The sequence below is a fragment of the Pecten maximus genome, unplaced genomic scaffold (assembly GCF_902652985.1).
Source record: "Pecten maximus unplaced genomic scaffold, xPecMax1.1, whole genome shotgun sequence".
Lineage (NCBI taxonomy): Eukaryota > Metazoa > Mollusca > Bivalvia > Pectinida > Pectinidae > Pecten > Pecten maximus.
Window position 1 is genome coordinate 1 of NW_022982657.1, and position 19,982 is coordinate 19,982.

Here is a 19,982-nt window from a genome sequence, read left to right on the forward strand (position 1 = left end):
TGGTTTGTCCTAGTCCTAATCAGGTATTGGTGATGTTCCATACAAAGTTGACCATGTCCCCACTAAACAAAAGCAGTTAAAATAATTTGTTTTCGTTTGTGTCTTCAGTACTTTCAGTACTTTGATATTACATTAATACTGAGGAGACATAGGAATTAAAAACCCATCATTACTACATCTTGTATTACATTAATACTGAGGAGACATAGGAATTAAAAACCCATCATTACTACATCTTGTATTACATTAATACTGAGGAGACTGAGGGATTAAAAACCCATCATTACTACATCTTGTATTACATTAATACTGAGGAGACATAGGAATTAAAAACCCATCATTACTACATCTTGTATTACATTAATACTGAGGAAACAGGAATTAAAAACCCATCATTACTACATCTTGTATTACATTAATACTGATGAGACATAGGAATTAAAAACCCATCATTACTACATCTTGTATTACATTAATACTGAGGAGACATAGGAATTAAAAACCCATCATTACTACATCTTGTATTACATTAATACTGAGGAGACAGGAATTATAAACCCATCATTACTACATCTTGTATTACATTAATACTGAGGAGACATAGGAATTAAAAACCCATCATTACTACATCTTGTATTACATTAATACTGAGGAGACAGGAATTAAAAACCCATCATTACTACATCTTGTATTACATTAATACTGAGGAGACAGGAATTAAAAACCCATCATTACTACATCTTGTATTACATTAATACTGATGAGACAAAGGAATTAAAAACCCATCATTACTACATCTTGTATTACATTAATACTGAGGAGACATAGGAATTAAAAACCCATCATTACTACATCTTGTATTACATTAATACTGAGGAGACTGAGGGATTAAAAACCCATCATTACTACATCTTGTATTACATTAATACTGAGGAGACATAGGAATTAAAAACCCATCATTACTACATCTTGTATTACATTAATACTGAGGAGACATAGGAATTAAAAACCCATCATTACTACATCTTGTATTACATTAATACTGAGGAGACTGAGGAATTAAAAACCCATCATTACTACATCTTGTATTACATTAATACTGAGGAGACATAGGAATTAAAAACCCATCATTACTACATCTTGTATTACATTAATACTGAGGAGACATAGGAATTAAAACCCATCATTACTACATCTTGTATTACATTAATACTGAGGAGACATAGAATTCAAAACCCATCATTACTACATCTTGTATTACATTAATACTGAGGAGACTAGGAATTAAAACCCATCATTACTACATCTGTCTTACATTAATACTGGGGAGACAGGGAATTAAAACCCATCATTACTACATCTTGTATTACATTAATACTGAGGAGACTAGGAATTAAAACCCATCATTCTACATCTTGTATTACATTAATACTGAGGAGACGAGGAATAAAAACCCATCATTACTACATCTTGTATTACATTAATACTGAGGAGACATAGGATTAAAACCCATCATTACTACATCTTGTATTACATAATACTGAGGAGACTGGAATTATAAACCCATCATTACTACATCTTGTATTAATTAATACTGAGGAGACGTAGGAATTAAAAACCCATCATTACTACATCTTGTATTACATTAATACTGAGGAGACATAGGGATTAAAAACCCATCATTACTACATCTTGTATTACATTAATACTGATGAGACATAGGAATTAAAACCCATCATTACTACATCTTGTATTACAATTAATACTGAGGAGACATAGGAATTAAACCCCATCATTACTACATCTTGTATTACATAATACTGAGGGACAAGGAATTAAAAACCCCATCATTACTACATCTTGTATTACATTAATACTGAGGAGACTAGGAATTAAAAACCCATCATTACTACATCTTGTATTACATTAATACTGAGGAGACTAGGAATTAAAAACCCTCATTACTACAATCTTGTATTACATTAATACTGAGGAGACAGGAATTAAAAACCCATCATTACTACATCTTGTATTACATTAATACTGAGGAGACATAGGAATTAAAAACCCATCATTACTACATCTTGTATTACATTAATACTGAGGAGACATAGGAATTAAAAACCCATCATTACTACATCTTGTATTACATTAATACTGAGGAGACAGGAATTAAAAACCCATCATTACTACATCTTGTATTACATTAATACTGAGGAGACAGGAATTAAAAACCCATCATTACTACATCTTGTATTACATTAATACTGAGGAGACATAGGAATTAAAAACCCATCATTACTACATCTTGTATTACATTAATACTGAGGAGACTGAGGAATTAAAAACCCATCATTACTACATCTTGTATTACATTAATACTGAGGAGACAGGAATTAAAAACCCATCATTACTACATCTTGTATTACATTAATACTGAGGAGACTGAGGAATTAAAAACCCATCATTACTACATCTTGTATTACATTAATACTGAGGAGACTGAGGAATTAAAAACCCATCATTACTACATCTTGTATTACATTAATACTGATTAAAAACCCATCATTACTACATCTTGTATTACATTAATACTGAGGAGACATAGGAATTAAAAACCCATCATTACTACATCTTGTATTACATTAATACTGAGGAGACTGAGGAATTAAAAACCCATCATTACTACATCTTGTATTACATTAATACTGGGGAGACATAGGAATTAAAAACCCATCATTACTACATCTTGTATTACATTAATACTGAGGAGACTGAGGGATTAAAAACCCATCATTACTACATCTTGTATTACATTAATACTGAGGAGACAGGAATTAAAAACCCATCATTACTACATCTTGTATTACATTAATACTGGGGAGACATAGGAATTAAAAACCCATCATTACTACATCTTGTATTACATTAATACTGAGGAGACAGGAATTAAAAACCCATCATTACTACATCTTGTATTACATTAATACTGAGGAGACATAGGAATTAAAAACCCATCATTACTACATCTTGTATTACATTAATACTGAGGAGACATAGGAATTAAAAACCCATCATTACTACATCTTGTATTACATTAATACTGAGGAGACTGACCTATTTAGGAGAAAATTTGCCTTCATGATCTCCAGTTAGACAGTGTTCCTTGTTCAGTATATTAAATATTAGTTCATACCACGTGTGTTTGTGTACTTTTACTTACAGACAGGGCACCAACGACTACGAAATGTGGCTACGTTACGATCTGTATACCAACAAACATATACAGTGGTACTACTTCCGGGTATCAAACACTCGTGCCAATGTTAAATACCGCTTCACCATCGTCAATTTCATCAAGTCAGACTGCCTATACAACTATGGTATGAAGCCATTGATGTACAGTGAGAAAGAGGCTCAGACAAAGAAAGTGGGCTGGATACGGTCTGGTAGTGACATCAAATACTACAGGAATAATATCAAGTAAGTGCCAACAACTTCCTGCTCAGGAAAAATTACGTCTTCACGCAGGATTTATTTTTGTGTTAATGGAAAAGGAGTCAATCACAAATTTAAATTGCAATTGTTTGAATGAAAATGATAACTCTGCATGGTATCCATGTTGATTCCGTCAATACAACGTAATTTATGCCATGTTGATTCCACCAATACAGCGTAATTTATGCCATGTTGATTCCACCAATACAACATAATTTATGCCATGTTGATTCCACCAATACAACATAATTTATGCCATGTCGATTCCACCAATACAACATAATTTATGCCATGTCGATTCCGTCAATACAATGTAATTTATGCCATGTTGATTCCATCAATACAATGTAATTTATGCCATGTTGATTCCGTCAATACAACGTAATTTATGCCATGTTGATTCCATCAATACAATGTAATTTCATAAGAATATGTTTACACTAATCAGACAAACTAAGTATGTTGATGGTACAGATTAGTAGCATGTTTGTTTTAATTTTTCGTTGATCAAGGAAAGTTGGTCATATCAGAGCACTACTGATATTTTACAAAAAATTGTGTCATGTTTTTATTTATATTGTAGATATGAGACTTCCAAGGGAGAGAAGCCATTTTACTCTCTAACATGGACGGTGGAGTTCCCACATGACAACGACACAGTTTACTTTGCTCACTGCTTCCCATACACATATACAGACCTACAAGTAAGTAGATAGTACTACAATATACCAAAGTGCACCATTACAGTATAGCATTGTTAGGAAAAAACAAACAAACAAAAAACTGGTTCTCAGGCCCTCTCTTATCTTCATCTGCTTTTAAATAATAAAAAAAACCCTCATCTCATATATTTTTCCTGGTTGAATAAAATAAAATCTCCCTCAAAATTCTTTGGGAGAAGAATGTGGAAAAAAGCATCACCCACAAATGTTTCTTCTGTAATATAATATCCATTATAATGAACCATAAAATTAGAGCACATGTTCATTGATGTGAAATAAAGACAAAGACCCATGATAAGTCATTGTTTCCCACATTTTGAAGCAATTTCTATGAAAATAGATAATGAGTGGTTTGAAAAATAAAAAAGAATATACTCTAAAATGTTTTTCTCCAATAAAACGGTAAAAGATTAACTCCCTCCTTCATCTATTGTTTAGAAAAATTGGCCTGAGAACCAAGTAATTAATTCTATTTAGCCTTTCACTTGAGGGTAGTGTCACAGTGCCATAAGAAGGTAATATATATATCTTGATTGGACAGAAACTAGTCTTTTGAATTAATTGAATTTTTCTTGTTTTTATTAGGATTATCTACTAGATATATCAAACGACCCGGTGAAGTCCAAAATCTGTAAACAGAGAGTGCTATGTCGGACACTCGCCGGAAACCTAGTCTACGTGCTCACCATTACCTCCCCTTCACAAAACCCTGAAGACATCAAGGTTAGTAGGCAGGTCTATTACCTCACCTTCACAAAACCCTGAAGACATCAAGGTTTGTAGGCAGGTCTATAATGGTATTACATATGTGGCTATACTGAAATATCCACAAGAAATCTGAAAATGAAGATTTTAAAGGTTTCTGCTGAAAATATATAAATGTATTCATTGTGTAATGTGAGTGGCTATACAGTGCTCAATCCATCTTCTGGAGATTTTCAGTTTCCACCAAGTACCAATCTTACGAAGGCATGTATATCTTCATTAACCAAGATTAACCAAGATTATACATTTAGTTGAAGTTCCATCCTGAAATGGTGCACAATCATTTCTGAAAAAAAAAAATCCTTTTTAGTTTTAAATAACACAGATGATAACTGCAACCAACTATATATGAACAATTCTAGTATAGACCTATGGTACCAATCTAACAAGAAAAGGACTGTTTCAATTCATGCCCCCTCAAATATTATTGTCTTCTGCTAGCTTGAGGCCTTCATCTCTTAGTCATTGCAAGAAAACTGTTAGTGTAGACCACTAAAAGATAAATTTTGTGTGTCATACACATGCTTTAAGTTTTGATAATAGATACTTGACGAGAATAAGTTGGTAACAGTGCAAGTTGCCAAAAGATTTTTAATACTGATAGGATTTTGCTTTTGTAAATGGATGAGAAAGTGTAAAGAAACCAATGGGTTTTATTTATTTCAGCATAAAAAAGCTGTGGTGATCACATCACGAGTACATCCTGGCGAGTGTAACGCTAGCTGGATGATGAAAGGTTTCCTCGACTACCTGACGGGTAACTCAGCTGATGCTAAGGTAGGACATCTAAATACTCTGTAAACCTCAGCTGTACCAAGCAAAGTGTACCTAAACCCCTCAGCTGTACCAGTCTAAGTGTACATGTACTCTGTAAACCTCAGCTGTATCAATCAAAGTGTACATATACCCCTCAGCTACACCAGTATTGTACATAAATCCTCAGCTGCACAATTAAGTCTTGTACATGAAGCCATCACCTTTACCTGAGTCTTGTACATAGAAACTCATCACCTATACCAGTCATGTACATTTTTTTTATCATAAGCAGAATTTGATTAGTTTAAATCCCATTTGCTGCTACCAGTTGTTGAAACACAGTTTATTACTCACTTATTCATTAGAATGAATCAAGAATGAACTTTTGAAGACTTTTTGTTGACGTTGTGATTTGGGATGTTTAATGATGAACTTGTGTGGTTCTAGCTCCTGCGAGATACATTCATCTTCAAGATTGTGCCAATGTTGAACCCAGATGGTGTGATAGTGGGTAACTATCGGTGCTCCCTGGCTGGCCGAGACCTCAACAGAAACTACAAAACTGTGCTCAAAGACTCGTACCCCTCCGTGTGGCACACGAAAAACATGATCAGGAAGTAGGTGTCTTGGTAAAAGTTTAATATCAAAGGGAGATAATTGTCTGTCAAAGGTAAAGGGAGATAACCTTTATCTATTTTTCTTGTCATTCATCAACAGAGAAGTTACTGTATATATTGAGATGAAGCAATATGATGCTACTGAACAAGATTATATAAATGTATCTACATCTTTATTAATCAATTATCCTTTAATTGAATATTTTTTATAGCAGTTGTACATAATTTTTTGTATAATGTTATTTCCTTATTTTTCATCTCTTTCTACACTTAGTCTAGTCTTGTGATAGTAACGGGCCTAACTTCCTGTCCAAGGAACATATAATTGTTTACTCGGTTATTATAATACCCTGGTTATTTAAATATTTTTCTATGGAAAGTAGAATATTATAATAAGGGGGATCCACTGTATATCCTATTTAAAACATTGATTTTTGTTGTTGACAGATTTTTGTAAACATACATTGTATTTTACTCACAGACTCCTTCAGGAGAGAGAGATCATTGTGTATTGTGACCTTCACGGACATAGCAGAAAACAAAATGTGTTCATCTACGGCTGTGAAAACCGCCACAACCCGGAGAAACGTCTCCGAGAACGGATCTTCCCTGTCATGCTCAACAAGAACGCTCCAGATAAGGTACCATACATCCGTAGTACTGACTGTATCCTGTAGATATTTACTGTTTGTACACAATACCTGTAACAGCATTGATATTCCTGTCACCATGCTGAGTCGTGTTTGTCTCTGTCTACGTCCTCAATTCAAGGACTTATGTAATTACACCAGTCTTAAAATGTATGGAATAATTACTGAATGTGGAAATATGACTTACATATTATACCACTCATCACTGTGTTGTAAAAAAGCATTTGATTTGTTGTAGTTCAAGTTTGAGTCATGTAAGTTCAAGGTTCAGAAGAGTAAAGAAGGGACAGGTCGAATTGTCATGTGGCACATGGGCATTATGAACAGCTACACAATGGAGGTAGGTTATACAGATAGAGAACCAAAACATGTATGATTGTAATAAACTATGATGTATATATACATGTACTGAAATTGTAATAAACTCTGATGTACACAGACCTGTATGGAAATTGTAATAAACTCCGGTGTACACAGACTTGTATGGAAATTGTAATAAACTCCCATGTACACAGACTTGTATGGAAATTGTAATAAACTCCCATGTACACAGACCTGTACTGAAATTGTAATAAACTCTGATGTACACAGACCTGTATTGAAATGGTAATCAACTCCCATGTACACAGACCTGTACTGAAATGGTAATAAACTCCCATGTACACATACCTGTATGGAAATGGTAATAAACTCCCATGTACACAGACCTGTACTGAAATTGTAACAGGATGAACTGAATATCCCTCAAATAATATAACTTCATTTAATTTATATAGATGTACATGTTAGCCACAAGGGTATGTTTGTGGTAGACATGTTAGCCACAAGGGTATGTTTGTGGTAGACATGTTAGCCACAAGGGTATGTTTGTGGTAGACATGTTAGCCACAAGGGTATGTTTGTGGTAGACATGTTAGCCACAAGGGTATGTTTGTGGTAGACAAGTTTGCACTATGCTCAGGATACTTTAATTTTCATTGAAGGCAACATTTTGTGGCTCCACCATTGGGAAGAAGAAGGGCTACCACTTTACCTTGGTGGACTTTGAGGCGATGGGGTACCACTTCTGTGACACTCTACTGGACTACTGTGATCCGGACAACACAAAGGTATATAGCTCTCCGCAGCACCACCGACGTCTACAAAAAATAAGCTTTCGATTCAATAGTGTTTTAATTATGTTTGAATTTGAGCATGAGGTTAAATTGAATGCCATTTCAGAAAGTTATCTAGTAGTAGTTATAGTGTTTGATCTTTGACAAACATTTTAATTGAATGATCATCTACTACTATTGTGAAATATTACCTTCATAGACACCATCAGGTTAATGTTTCTCATGTATAACCATCGCCTGTAGTTAAGATTGTCAGGACTAACACCATCCATGGACCTATTGTTTGTGGAGGCCTTATACACAAAGCCCAATCTGCTCGCACTTGATTCTAGAAGTGATGCTTCATATCATTCATTGATAGAGTTTAATCATATTGACAGGATGTATAAGGATGACTACAGGTGGTCATTTTAACAGTTTTCTACCTGCCTTATACATTGTAAATAATGTACTGATTTTTGTTGCTTTGCTTGCCAATCATGATGCTCGGTAATCCCACTTTATGCTGAAATAACTACGGTAATTATTTGTTTCACATACAGATGACACACATATCCATGGCGCCTCCCCTCCCCCATATATACCCACACCGAAATAAAGTACAAAAAAAGTATGGGAAAAAAGTACTAAAAAAGCATAGAAAAAGTATGCTTTTTTTGACTCAATTTGGAACCGATATTCCAACACGGTTCCAAATTGAGTCAAAAAAAGTACTAAAGTACAAAAAAAGTCTAACAAAAGTATACCTTTAGTACATTTTATTGTTTTCATTAAGTACAGAAAAAGCACAAATATAGTACAGAAAAAGTACATTAAAAGTACAATAATAGTATAAAGTGCACAGGGCCAAATTGATGGTGTACTTTTTTTGTGCTTTTATACTTTTTTAGTACTTTTACAGGTAAGTCCATAAAGTACAAAAAAAGTATGAAAATGGTACAGAAAAAGCAGGAAATTAGTACTGAAAAAGTAGGAAAAAAGTACCAATAAGGTAGGAAATTAGTACTGAAAAAGTAGTAAAAAAGTACTAGAAAAGTAGGAAAATAGTACTAAAAAAGTAGGAAATTTGTACTGAAAAAGTATCAAAAAAGTAGGAAAATGGTATTGAAAAGAAGGAAATTAGGACTGAAAAAGTAGGAAAAAAGTACCAATAAGGTAGGAAATTAGTACTGAAAAAGTAGTGGAAAAGTAGGAAAAAAGTACTAGAAAAGTAGGAAAATAGTACTAAAAAAGTAGGAAATTTGTACTGAAAAAGTATAAAAAAAAGTACTGAAAAAGTAGGAAAAAATTACCAAAAAAAGGGACTTAATTCAATGGTGTAGGAAATTAGTTCTGAAAATATAGGAGATAAGCTTAAATGAGAATACTGCATGCTTAAACAATACATACATCAGTCCCATTCCTAAGAGAAATGCACAATTGTATCAAGTGAAAACAAACATTGAAATACAAGATTAGTTATCCAATCACGATTCCACTGAGTATAATTTCATGCCATAGCAAAGTCTTGATCTAATAAGCTCGAAATTTGTTTAAGGGTAAGGTTAAGGATTTACAGATGGACATCTATGTATAAGGGCAATAACTTTTAATAAATTATTCTAATATTTTTTTCAAGCAGGAAAACACAATTTTATATCATGTGTATGTAGGAGATCCAGACAAAAAAAATATACTATTCTAAATAAAAAGGGCAATAACATTTGTAAAAATTGTCGAATCATAATTCCTCTTGAGGAAACACAACAAAAAAATGTAAATAAAAAACAATGCATAAATGCATACTGAATACAATGAAGTATGGTATATGCATAATGTTGCTTGCTTAAACTGGTCAAATCCAAGTAAGTGTGAATTCGAAAAATAAAATGTCTGATTCTCTTCATTCCTTTTTTGCTTTATGCGAATCATTGCCCTCAATTCGGACCACAATGCAATATCTTCAAGCTTTCCGTCACTTCAGAATGTACTGCATAATCTGTTGGAAGAAAGAGAAAATTTTAAAATATTTTTTATATCAAAACTTAGAATAATTGTGAAGATTTGTTCAATATAAAAATGTAAATAATTTTCCTTATATATGCACCTGATCACTTTACTGTCATTTATTACATGCATGTCTTCTTGGAAGTCTTTTTATCAAGAAAAGCTAGCCACAGGTATACAAGTTTAATTTAAAGCTACAACATAAAACTTTTAATTATAAGGATAAGTACTTTAATAAAAATCAAGCTACTCCAGAATTCTGACAGTTTGTTTCATCTTAAATTATGCAACTAACTATCAAAATACTCCAAAACACAGATTTTTTTTATTCAATCATTTCTTGAGATCATTTTTTTGTGAATTGATCATGATCATGACATACAACAAATTTTCAATGGATTTTATTGACTTCGTTTTTGAATGTATTTTCTTCAAATTCCATATACTATAGTAGACAATTATTAGCTCATTTACCGATATTTTTACATATATTCCCTAAAATAGATATACACATGTTGCCCGAAATGTGACGTTACTTTCGTTCTTATATTCTAACTTAAAAATGTCATTGCTATTTTTTTTGAAATTTTATGCAATATCTCTTGAAATCAACTACAAAAAATTCTGTAAATATTATCAGATGAATAAGCAAATAATTCTTTACATGTAAGTGAAATTTCAATAAATTCCATTGAAAAACGAAGTCATAAAAATTAATTGGAAATTTGTCAAAATACATGAAATATGTAGTAAAGATATTACCAATTTACCGTTACGTGACAGAAATAAAAATGCAATATAACTACGTCGAAGTTCGTCAATAAAGAAATAAAATTCTTCTTGTTCTCAATATTTGGGTGCTATCAATCAGGATGCTTATAAAATCCCAGGCGTATGGTAGCATAAATCTGTAAATTGAATACTTACGATTGAAACACACGTGGATCTAGCAGTTCTTTGTTAATTAAACTCGGGCCGTGTAAACTGTAATCGGTGATGAATTCATTATGAAAACCCTGAAACACGAAGTAATCAAGTATTAATATTAACATGTGTAGGCCCCTATTCACCTATATAATGTGAAACGATGTAGGAACGTGCAGAAGACGAAATAGATTTAAATAATAAAATTGTAAACTTACCTGGTCGCGATATCTGTGATATTTTCGGGTGAAAATGAGCATTTGTCGCCAAAAACAATAAGAAAGCTGATATTCTTTGGCCACTTACTGACAGATAGTCGATCTTCTTCAGTTAGGCAAGAAAATGAATTTCGTTTTTAGGCTATTCTATATCAAAATCGTGTTTGTTTATGTTTCTTCCGTAGATAAACATCCGGTGAAATTCAAACATGGCTATCAGACTTCCCGCTAAAATCTCGCTGTTTGTTGCATCATGGGATACAAAAAAAGTTTTGTCGGAGATCTACTGTATCGATTTCATTCTTTTATTACTTGTTTTTTTATATTCTACTTCCTTAACCTCTATTGTTTCATACTTTTGGTATTACTACTTCAGCATTTTAAGCTTGCACATTGCACAAAATGATCGCACGAAGCGAACTCGTCAAATCTCGGTAGATTCCGTAAACCGAAGTAAACAAACGAGATCACGGCCCCGAGGTCATAGGTGAACCGACCGATGGTAATCTGACACAGGTATAAGCCTCGTCAGTACCTGTTATGTTATCCGGATGTTTTGTTTAAATGAGGGTAGGCACCTGTGATCTGATCGTAGTGAAAGGCAGTCAAGCTTGACAATATAAATTGTTAAAATTAACGCCGCGGGCATAAGACTTAGTCTAAGAGGGGCAATATGTGTACAGGTGAGACGGGAGGTACACAGGTAACTCCAATAAACAATAAAGCTAGGTATGATTTGCCATTACAGTCGACTGTCGCTTATATTAATTAACACCACGGGTGAAATTAACTTTCGGTACGACGTTAAGCATATATCCTGATCGCTTTGTTAGCTTAACACACATGTTTCAAGATTTAGTTTAAAACAGTTGAAATATTTTTGATCGATCTTGGTGTTGCAGTTCTTCAAGCCGTCTACTATATCAATTAAAATATTTATGATAGATCTTGGTATTGATCTTGATTTTTGTATACAATAGAGTATTTTATTTGTACATACAACACTCCTACGAGATCATTCTACAACAGATTAGAGTACAGCTACATTGTGTCGTTGTCCGAATTATCGTACGATCTTGCTAAATAAATATCAGACAAATTAAAGTTTTCTTTTTGTGTTCACTTTCACCATTTCAATGAATGCGATGTAATTCTGATTTAAATACCGGAATATTGTTCCTTGATCATGCCTGTTTGAAAAACATCGAGATCGAGATCATCACAGCGCTTGACTTCAATATACGTTTTACAAAGAAGCGTCCGAGTGACTATATCAGTATTACACATGTTTATATGAGTATATCGGTGAATATTTTGACAGAACACGACGTGATTTCGGGTGCAATTATCAGATGTAATCTTAAAACCACGTATATCCAACAAGTATATGATATGCAGACAAAGAGCAGGTGATTTTAATTTCATTTGAATGAATTAAAAGCGTATTACAGGCACGGGCACATGTGTGTTCGTAGAGTGATCCCCGATCTGGTAGAGGTTAGGCTAACGTTTGGATAAACGAAATGTTTTAAACTCCGTTAAAGAGTTTATAATTAAAGCCAAAATACTGTAACTTCAAAGAACGATCTGGAACAAAATTTTTATAGAGCTAAGTTTTGACGTTCGTCACATGAACGTATAGTAACATTCATCAATGTGAAGTTTATTACTTCTGAGATGCATATGGAAATACAAACGAAAAGTGACAAAGAAATCACCGTTAAAATGTGTGAACCTTACTAACAAAGTACATTGAAGTGAAATACTTATGATAATAATTGTTGAATTTTAATTATTTTTAGATAAATTTCTGTGGTACTGATCAAAGTATGAAAAGTATTTTTTAGAACATAAAAAAGACAAAAAAAAACAAAAAAAAACAAAAAACGAGATCAAAAACATTTAATATTACCAAATGATAATTTTCTGTATCTTATTTGATAGATATTTGTTGTGGTTAATCCTGGGTATTATTTTTTTAGTCTTAGATTTGTAGTCGACTGAAAAAGTCAGATTTAATTTTGAAAATATTAATATGCTTTAACCCCTCACAATGTCTGAAAATATTCTAAGTCCATAATAAGTACAAAAAAAGCACAATGGCATTAGCTGAAAAATTCTAAGTCCCAAAAAAGTAGGAAAAAAGTACATCCATATTTTCACAATCTTTCAAAAAAATTCTAAGTCAGATTTTAGCACAAAAAAAGTACTCTGAAAAATTTCAGAGTCCAAATAAAGTACAGAAAAAGTACCCTGAAAAGTTTCTAAGTCCAGAAAAGTACAAAAAAAGTACTCTGAGAAATTTCAGAGTCCAAATTTAGTACAGAAAAAGTACCCTGAAAAATTTCTAAGTCCAGAAAAGTACAAAAAAAGTATACTTTTTTGGTACTTTTTCAAAAAAGTAGGAAAAAGTGTATACTTAAAGTAGCATAAAAGTATACTTTAGTGTGCTTTATTTCGGTATGGGTAGCCTCACCGTCACCTCATATACTAGTATACTTTGTTTACCTGTATTTGGTACATCCGTCATGGACATCTTCACGCTTTTGTCTGCATGATCATCCATTTAAGGTGTTATTTTGAAAACAAGATATAGACTTGAGAATTATGAAGACTTTATTAGCTCACCTGCCCGAAGGGCAAGTGAGCTTATGCCATGGTGCGGCGTCCGGCGTCAACTTTTCATTTAAACAACTTCTTCTCAATAACCAAAAGGCCTAGGGACTTGATATTGGGCCTGTAGCATGCTGGGGTGAAGGGCTACCAAGTTTGTTCAAATAAATGACCTTGACCTTCATTCAAAGTCACATCGGTCAAAAAGTCTCTAATCTTCAAACAACTTCTTCTCAATAACCAAGAGGCCCAGGGACCTGATATTAGGCCTGTAGCATGTTGGGGTGAAGGGCTACAAAGTTTGTTCAAATAAATGACCTTGACCTTCATTCAAGGTCACATGGATCAAATAGGCTATAATCTTCAAACGACTTCTTCTTGATAACTAAGAAGCCCAGGGACCTGATATTAGGCCTGTAGCATGCTTAGGTGAAGCGCTACCAAGTTTGTTCAAATAAATGACCCTGACCTTCATTCAAGGTCACATGGGTCAAAAAGGCTATAATCTTTAAACAACTTCTTCTCAATAACCAAGAGATCCAGGAATTTGATATTAGGCCTGTAGCATGCTGGGGTGAAGGGCTACTAAGTTTGTTCAAATAAATGACCTTGACTTTCATTCAAAGTCACATGGGTCAAATAGGCTAAAATCTTTAAACAAATTCTCAAACACCAAGAGGCTCAGGTACTTGAGGTTGGGCCTGTCTGTAGCATGCTGGGTTGTAGGGCTACCAAGTTTGTTCAACTGAATGACATTGACCTACATTCAAGGTCACAGGGTTGAAATATTTTTAAATCTTGCCATAGCCAAGAGTCACCAAGACCTGATATTAGGCCAATAGTATGCTGGAATAAAGGACTAGAATATTTATTGACATGAATAAATCTAGCTTACTCTGATATTTGAATAAATTGGTCATCGGCATAGTATCTGTAGAAATGACCTCAATCAACTGCAAATTTGCTGTAGAGCCAGGTGAGCGATACAGGCCCATTGGGCCTCTTGTTAATATTTCTAACATAAAGATATCTATCCTCAATTAAAGATGGCCATTCTTCCTATCTTAGATATATGTTCCATGTCTGATCAGGAATCGTTAATTATACATTGTGTAACATTCATCACTCTACATATCACACATCATCACGCTTTGCTTTAAAACTAACAACCTGTACTTGACGCTTGAAACTTTGTCAAAAAGGCTTGATAGGGATCGATGATTTGTCAACCTGGAGACCTGATACACTCAATTAATGCTTTCTGCACCAGATCCCTATTTTTAGTCAACGTGATAGACCAATTGTCAAAACAACATGGTAATAAAAGATGTCAATAGCAAATTGTGAAGGAGAGTATTACTGTGATAAAGCTAGTAGGATCCATGGGGTATGATAGTTTTACTGGGGATATTGTATTTGACTGAGGTTGAGAGTTGTTTAATTACAGGTACTAGATCACACATTGACCTTCACATGCTTTGTACTACTCCTCTCAGTTGTTTGCACAGCTCCTGTGTTTACCATGCTTACCGTACCACTAGATAATAGATATTTCTTTATTTTACCTTTTTTTTTTACACAGGTATGCTCATTTTTTTCCCCTTTTATGATTTTAATGTTTTTTTGTTTTTTTTTTACAGGAAATATAATACTAGTATTGAAGATTGCATAAAATTATGCAGATAGTCACAATTTATTTTTTCATTACATTTTTTAAAGAGATTAATTAATTTGCATTAATTAGTAGACAATACAGTGCTTCATTTTCCAGAAATCTCAATAATTCAGTTTTATTATTTTTTTCAGCACTATTAGGAAATGCATGTGTTACTGATAATCTCTTGGTCCAATTGAACTCTCAATCATGTCCATATTACATTTATTATTTTTACATGTCTGTAATATAAAACCACATGTTACAATTCATACATTTTTTTCAAATGCTTATATATATAATAGACATTTTCATTTATGCCAGATCTCATTTTTTATGGGAAGGGAAACTGCACGGCAAAGTTAAATGTCTGATTATCAGCAGTGTTTAAAATGGTTTTACATGTAGCTTATAATATGATGATGTTTTCAGTCATTATATACTAATCTGTTCTATATCAGGAAATATATCTATTTTCATCAGAAGCGAGAGGTAGGTAATCACTTAGACTATGACTAGACTGGTGTTAAGAGATATCACTAGTTGTTCAAAACACAGGAATTACATCACCAATAGATGAGTCATGGTAGTTATGTCCCTTTCAGATAGTTTGATTATCAGGAATTTATCTATTAGGATTTTTTAGGATTTACTTATAAATGTATAAAGTTGAATCACATCGAAGCACCAGAACATGATATAGCTTACCTGTCTGTTATTGTCTAAATCTAGTATACCTGTATAGTTTACCTATTGTTTACCTGTTGTTTACCTGGTTTGTGATCATATTTTACCATCACTGTGATGTTGTAATTACAGTGTGCTAATGTACTTCTGGAACTGGAGGATAAGATGAAGAGAGACATCCTTGCCAAACTCCAGAGAGCAGGAATCACTCCCAGCTCTGCTGATGACATTGACCTCAGTGACGACTTCAGCTCTCTCGAGTCCAGGTAAGTTTTCACTGTAAATGGTGAAGTGACGACTTCAGCTCTCTCGAGTCCAGGTAAGTTTTCACTGTAGATGGTGAAGTGACGACTTCAGCTCTCTCGAGTCCAGGTAAGTTTTCACTGTAGATGGTGAAGTGACGACTTCAGCTCTCTCGAGTCCAGGTAAGTTTTCATAGTAAATGGTGAAGTGACGACTTCAGCTCTCTCGAGTCCAGGTAAATTTTCACTGTAAATGGTGAAGTGATGACTTCAGCTCTCTCGAGTCCAGGTAAGTTTTCACTCTAAATTGTGAAGTGACGACTTCAGCTCCCTCGAGTCCAGGTAAGTTTTCACTCTAAATGGTGAAGTGACGACTTCAGCTCCCTCGAGTCCAGGTAAGTTTTCACTGTAAATGGTGAAGTGACGACTTCAGCTCTCTCGAGTCCAGGTAAGTTTTCACTGTAAATGGTGAAGTGATGACTTCAGCTCTCTTGAGTCCAGGTAAGTTCAAAATTGTGAAGTGATGACTTCACCCCTCTAGAGTCCAGGTAAGTTTTCAATATATCAAGATTATGATGTGACAACTTAAGCTTTTTTGAATCCAGGTAAGTTTTTACTGTAATTTGTAAAATGATTCTTGTTTTTCATCAGCTGAAATAAACCTGAATCCTAACTCTAATAACTTCAATCTAGCATCATCATTTGAGGTTGAGATGAAGCTGTATATTGTTAACTACTGAGTGTACATAATCTATGTTGACCACTAATTTCTGCATACCCATGATTTATGCATATTGTAGTGATGGTGGATCCGACAGCTCCGTCTCTGATGGACCTCCGGTACATTTGCAGTTCGCTCCTCAAAGGGTAAGTAACTCTAATAAGTTGTAATTATTGGTTACAGGTGATTCCTATTTTCAAAATACTGTTTATCATTTACATTTTGAAAATTGTCCCTTTTTTATACATTTTCCCTGGAAATATACCTTTTAAAAATCTGAAAACCACTGAAGGAACAAGTGAAATTGTTCTGTTGAAAGCTTTGTTGACTAGCTCCATTGAAGGTATTGATGGAAATGCTTCATTGAAGGATTTGATGGGCTAGCTCCATTGAAGGTATTGATGGAAATGCTTCCTTGAAGGATTTGATGGGCTAGCCCCATTGAAAATGTTATGGAAATGCTTCATTGAAGGATTTGATGGGCTAGCCCCATTGAAGGTATTGATGGAAATATGCTTCATTGAAGGATTTGATGGGCTAGCTCCATTGAAGGTATTGATGGAAATGCTTCCTTGAAGGATTTGATGGGCTAGCCCCATTGAAAATGTTATGGAAATGCTTCATTGAAGGATTTGATCGGCTAGCCCCACTGAAGGTGTTGATGGAAATGCTTTTTTGAAGGACTTGATGGAGTTAGTCCATTGATAAATGTGATGGGACTGTGCTATTGAAGGAATTGATGGAGCTGGCCCAACAAAAGAATTGAATGATTCTATGAATTAGGACATGGATGAAAATCCGTAGAAACTTGTAAACAATTAGAATAATTGTAACAAAATGTAAATGATAATCAGCATGAGGGAGCTGGAAGATAATAATCCTGGTGATTCTTCAGAAAAGTTCTCAGTACATTTAACTGTGGTAGATTTAATGCCTGTAAATTAAAATTGCATGGAATTGCGGGTAATAACTAAATATGGGATGCGATTTGGGTTGTTACAACAATAAAAACTGGCTGCAAATGATTGCATGATTGTGAATCTGTGACCATGTTTACGGAAGGAACACGGAGCTAACAATCCGGTAATGTGTGTACAGACATGTGAGGTCTGATAACCGAGTGTCGTCCTAATTAACTATAGACCTGTATAGGTTGCTTAAGTTTCCTCATATAAAGCTGATCTCTGATCTATTGTACACTGCAGTGTTTATACTTTTTGTTATATAAATGTCATAAAATTTGATAATTAAAATGATCTCCTCTTGACATAACATTACCTTGCAGTATTTGACTAATTTTGTTCTAATAAAATATTATCCAGTAAGATTGTCTGTTTTTCCATAGATTATGGAAGTAACACAAATTGGAATGTCTTCGTCCCTTACAGTTGAATCCTGTCAGCAATTTAATTCTAAATATTCAAAACAAAACTTTTGACATCTTTATACTGTCAGATTTTGGATTGGTTTGAATATATATCTCTGTATATGATTAAATTTTGAACGGTCTCAAACAAAAATTCCTTATTTTTGTATTAAAATTATTTACAAAGTTCTTTTTCTCCAGTAAAATTTGACCATTCTATTTTTTTTCTTGGAGTATTTCAAGAGATCTCAGCACTGTCTTCAGCAAAGAGGTTTTGTGTCAAGGTTATGTCAAGGTTATTTAAGAAATGTTTTGACTTGATGGATTTCCTACCAATGCTAGTACTTTCTATTACCTGATGAAGTTTGACTTGGTTTTGAAATTTGATCATTATTGCCAGAAATGATTTCCTTTGTTTTTCACCCCTTAAGAGATTTCCTATGTCTATTACCTTTTCAAGGTCGCTTAGATTTTTATAAAACTTCTAGGTATATCCTTTAAAACGTTCTAAACGGAGGACACTTTAGATGTATGGTTTGATACTAGCTTGGTGCTTTCTGATAATCTGCTTGTAAAGTTTGTATATGTACTTACATTATATTCAGAAACTAATTTGTTTTGAACATTTTCTGAATTAACTAATTGATACTTGGATGTTATAACATACATTATGATAGTAACTTCTATATTTCTGTACAAATATGTTGATACTGCCTTTTAAACACTTCAATTTCATATAAAATGTAAAAAAAAAAAAAAAAAAAATGCTTCATAAAGAATTCAGCATATATTGATAATGACTTGAAATGGTTATATTTCTCTATAAATTTGTAATTTGATTTAACATAGTAATGGTGATTGCTGTCAATGATTCCAGCTTTACAAAACTGCTCAGTAAAATTTTGTTTTATTTATGAATTGAATAATAATAAAAAGCACACACTGTTTGCCACTTGGAATTTTGTTTTCAAATTTTAAGATTTGTTTATCCTTGTGATGATGGTATTTATTTCAAAGTTAATATGAGATGTACTGTTGGATTTCAAAGTTATTTCTGTTGTTTTGATGAATAAAGGAACTGTGACAGATCCGGAGGTAGGTTCGATATCAGGACCAGATCATTCATGACATCACTCCTACTATGTTTACATAAAATAAGATTTAAAACAAATGTATTTACTGTCTGGAGTTCCTGAGAGCCTCACCTCTGGATATGTCACAGATATACAGGTTTAATTGTCCAGTGATCCTATAGGTATAATAAGTCAGTGAGATTGTGACTGTCCGCTAATTCTTGTCTCTCTATGTCTTTTGCCAGGAGGATATACAAGTACGTACTCCGTACAGATTCCGCATGTTGTCTCAACAAGTTTGTTATCTCCTCTTAATCCTTCCTTCCTTCTGATGTGTCTTTTGCTTATCACAAGACTGACCAGGAGTATAGCCCT

At 33.6% G+C, this 19,982-nt stretch overlaps 1 protein-coding gene across 1 annotated transcript; it reads left to right on the forward strand.

Moving 5' to 3' along the window:
* Window positions 1-3,225: 3,225 nt before the first annotated feature.
* On the forward strand, window positions 3,226-19,939 carry LOC117320711 (cytosolic carboxypeptidase 2-like; the record flags this gene model as incomplete). Its single annotated transcript, XM_033875224.1, has 11 exons — window positions 3,226-3,483; window positions 4,082-4,202; window positions 4,806-4,943; window positions 5,652-5,762; window positions 6,189-6,358; window positions 6,840-6,999; window positions 7,247-7,348; window positions 7,992-8,117; window positions 16,338-16,471; window positions 17,248-17,314; window positions 19,853-19,939. Coding segments are annotated over 11 exons (1,474 nt in total), but the record flags the coding sequence as incomplete, so codon positions are not given.
* Window positions 19,940-19,982: the final 43 nt, after the last annotated feature.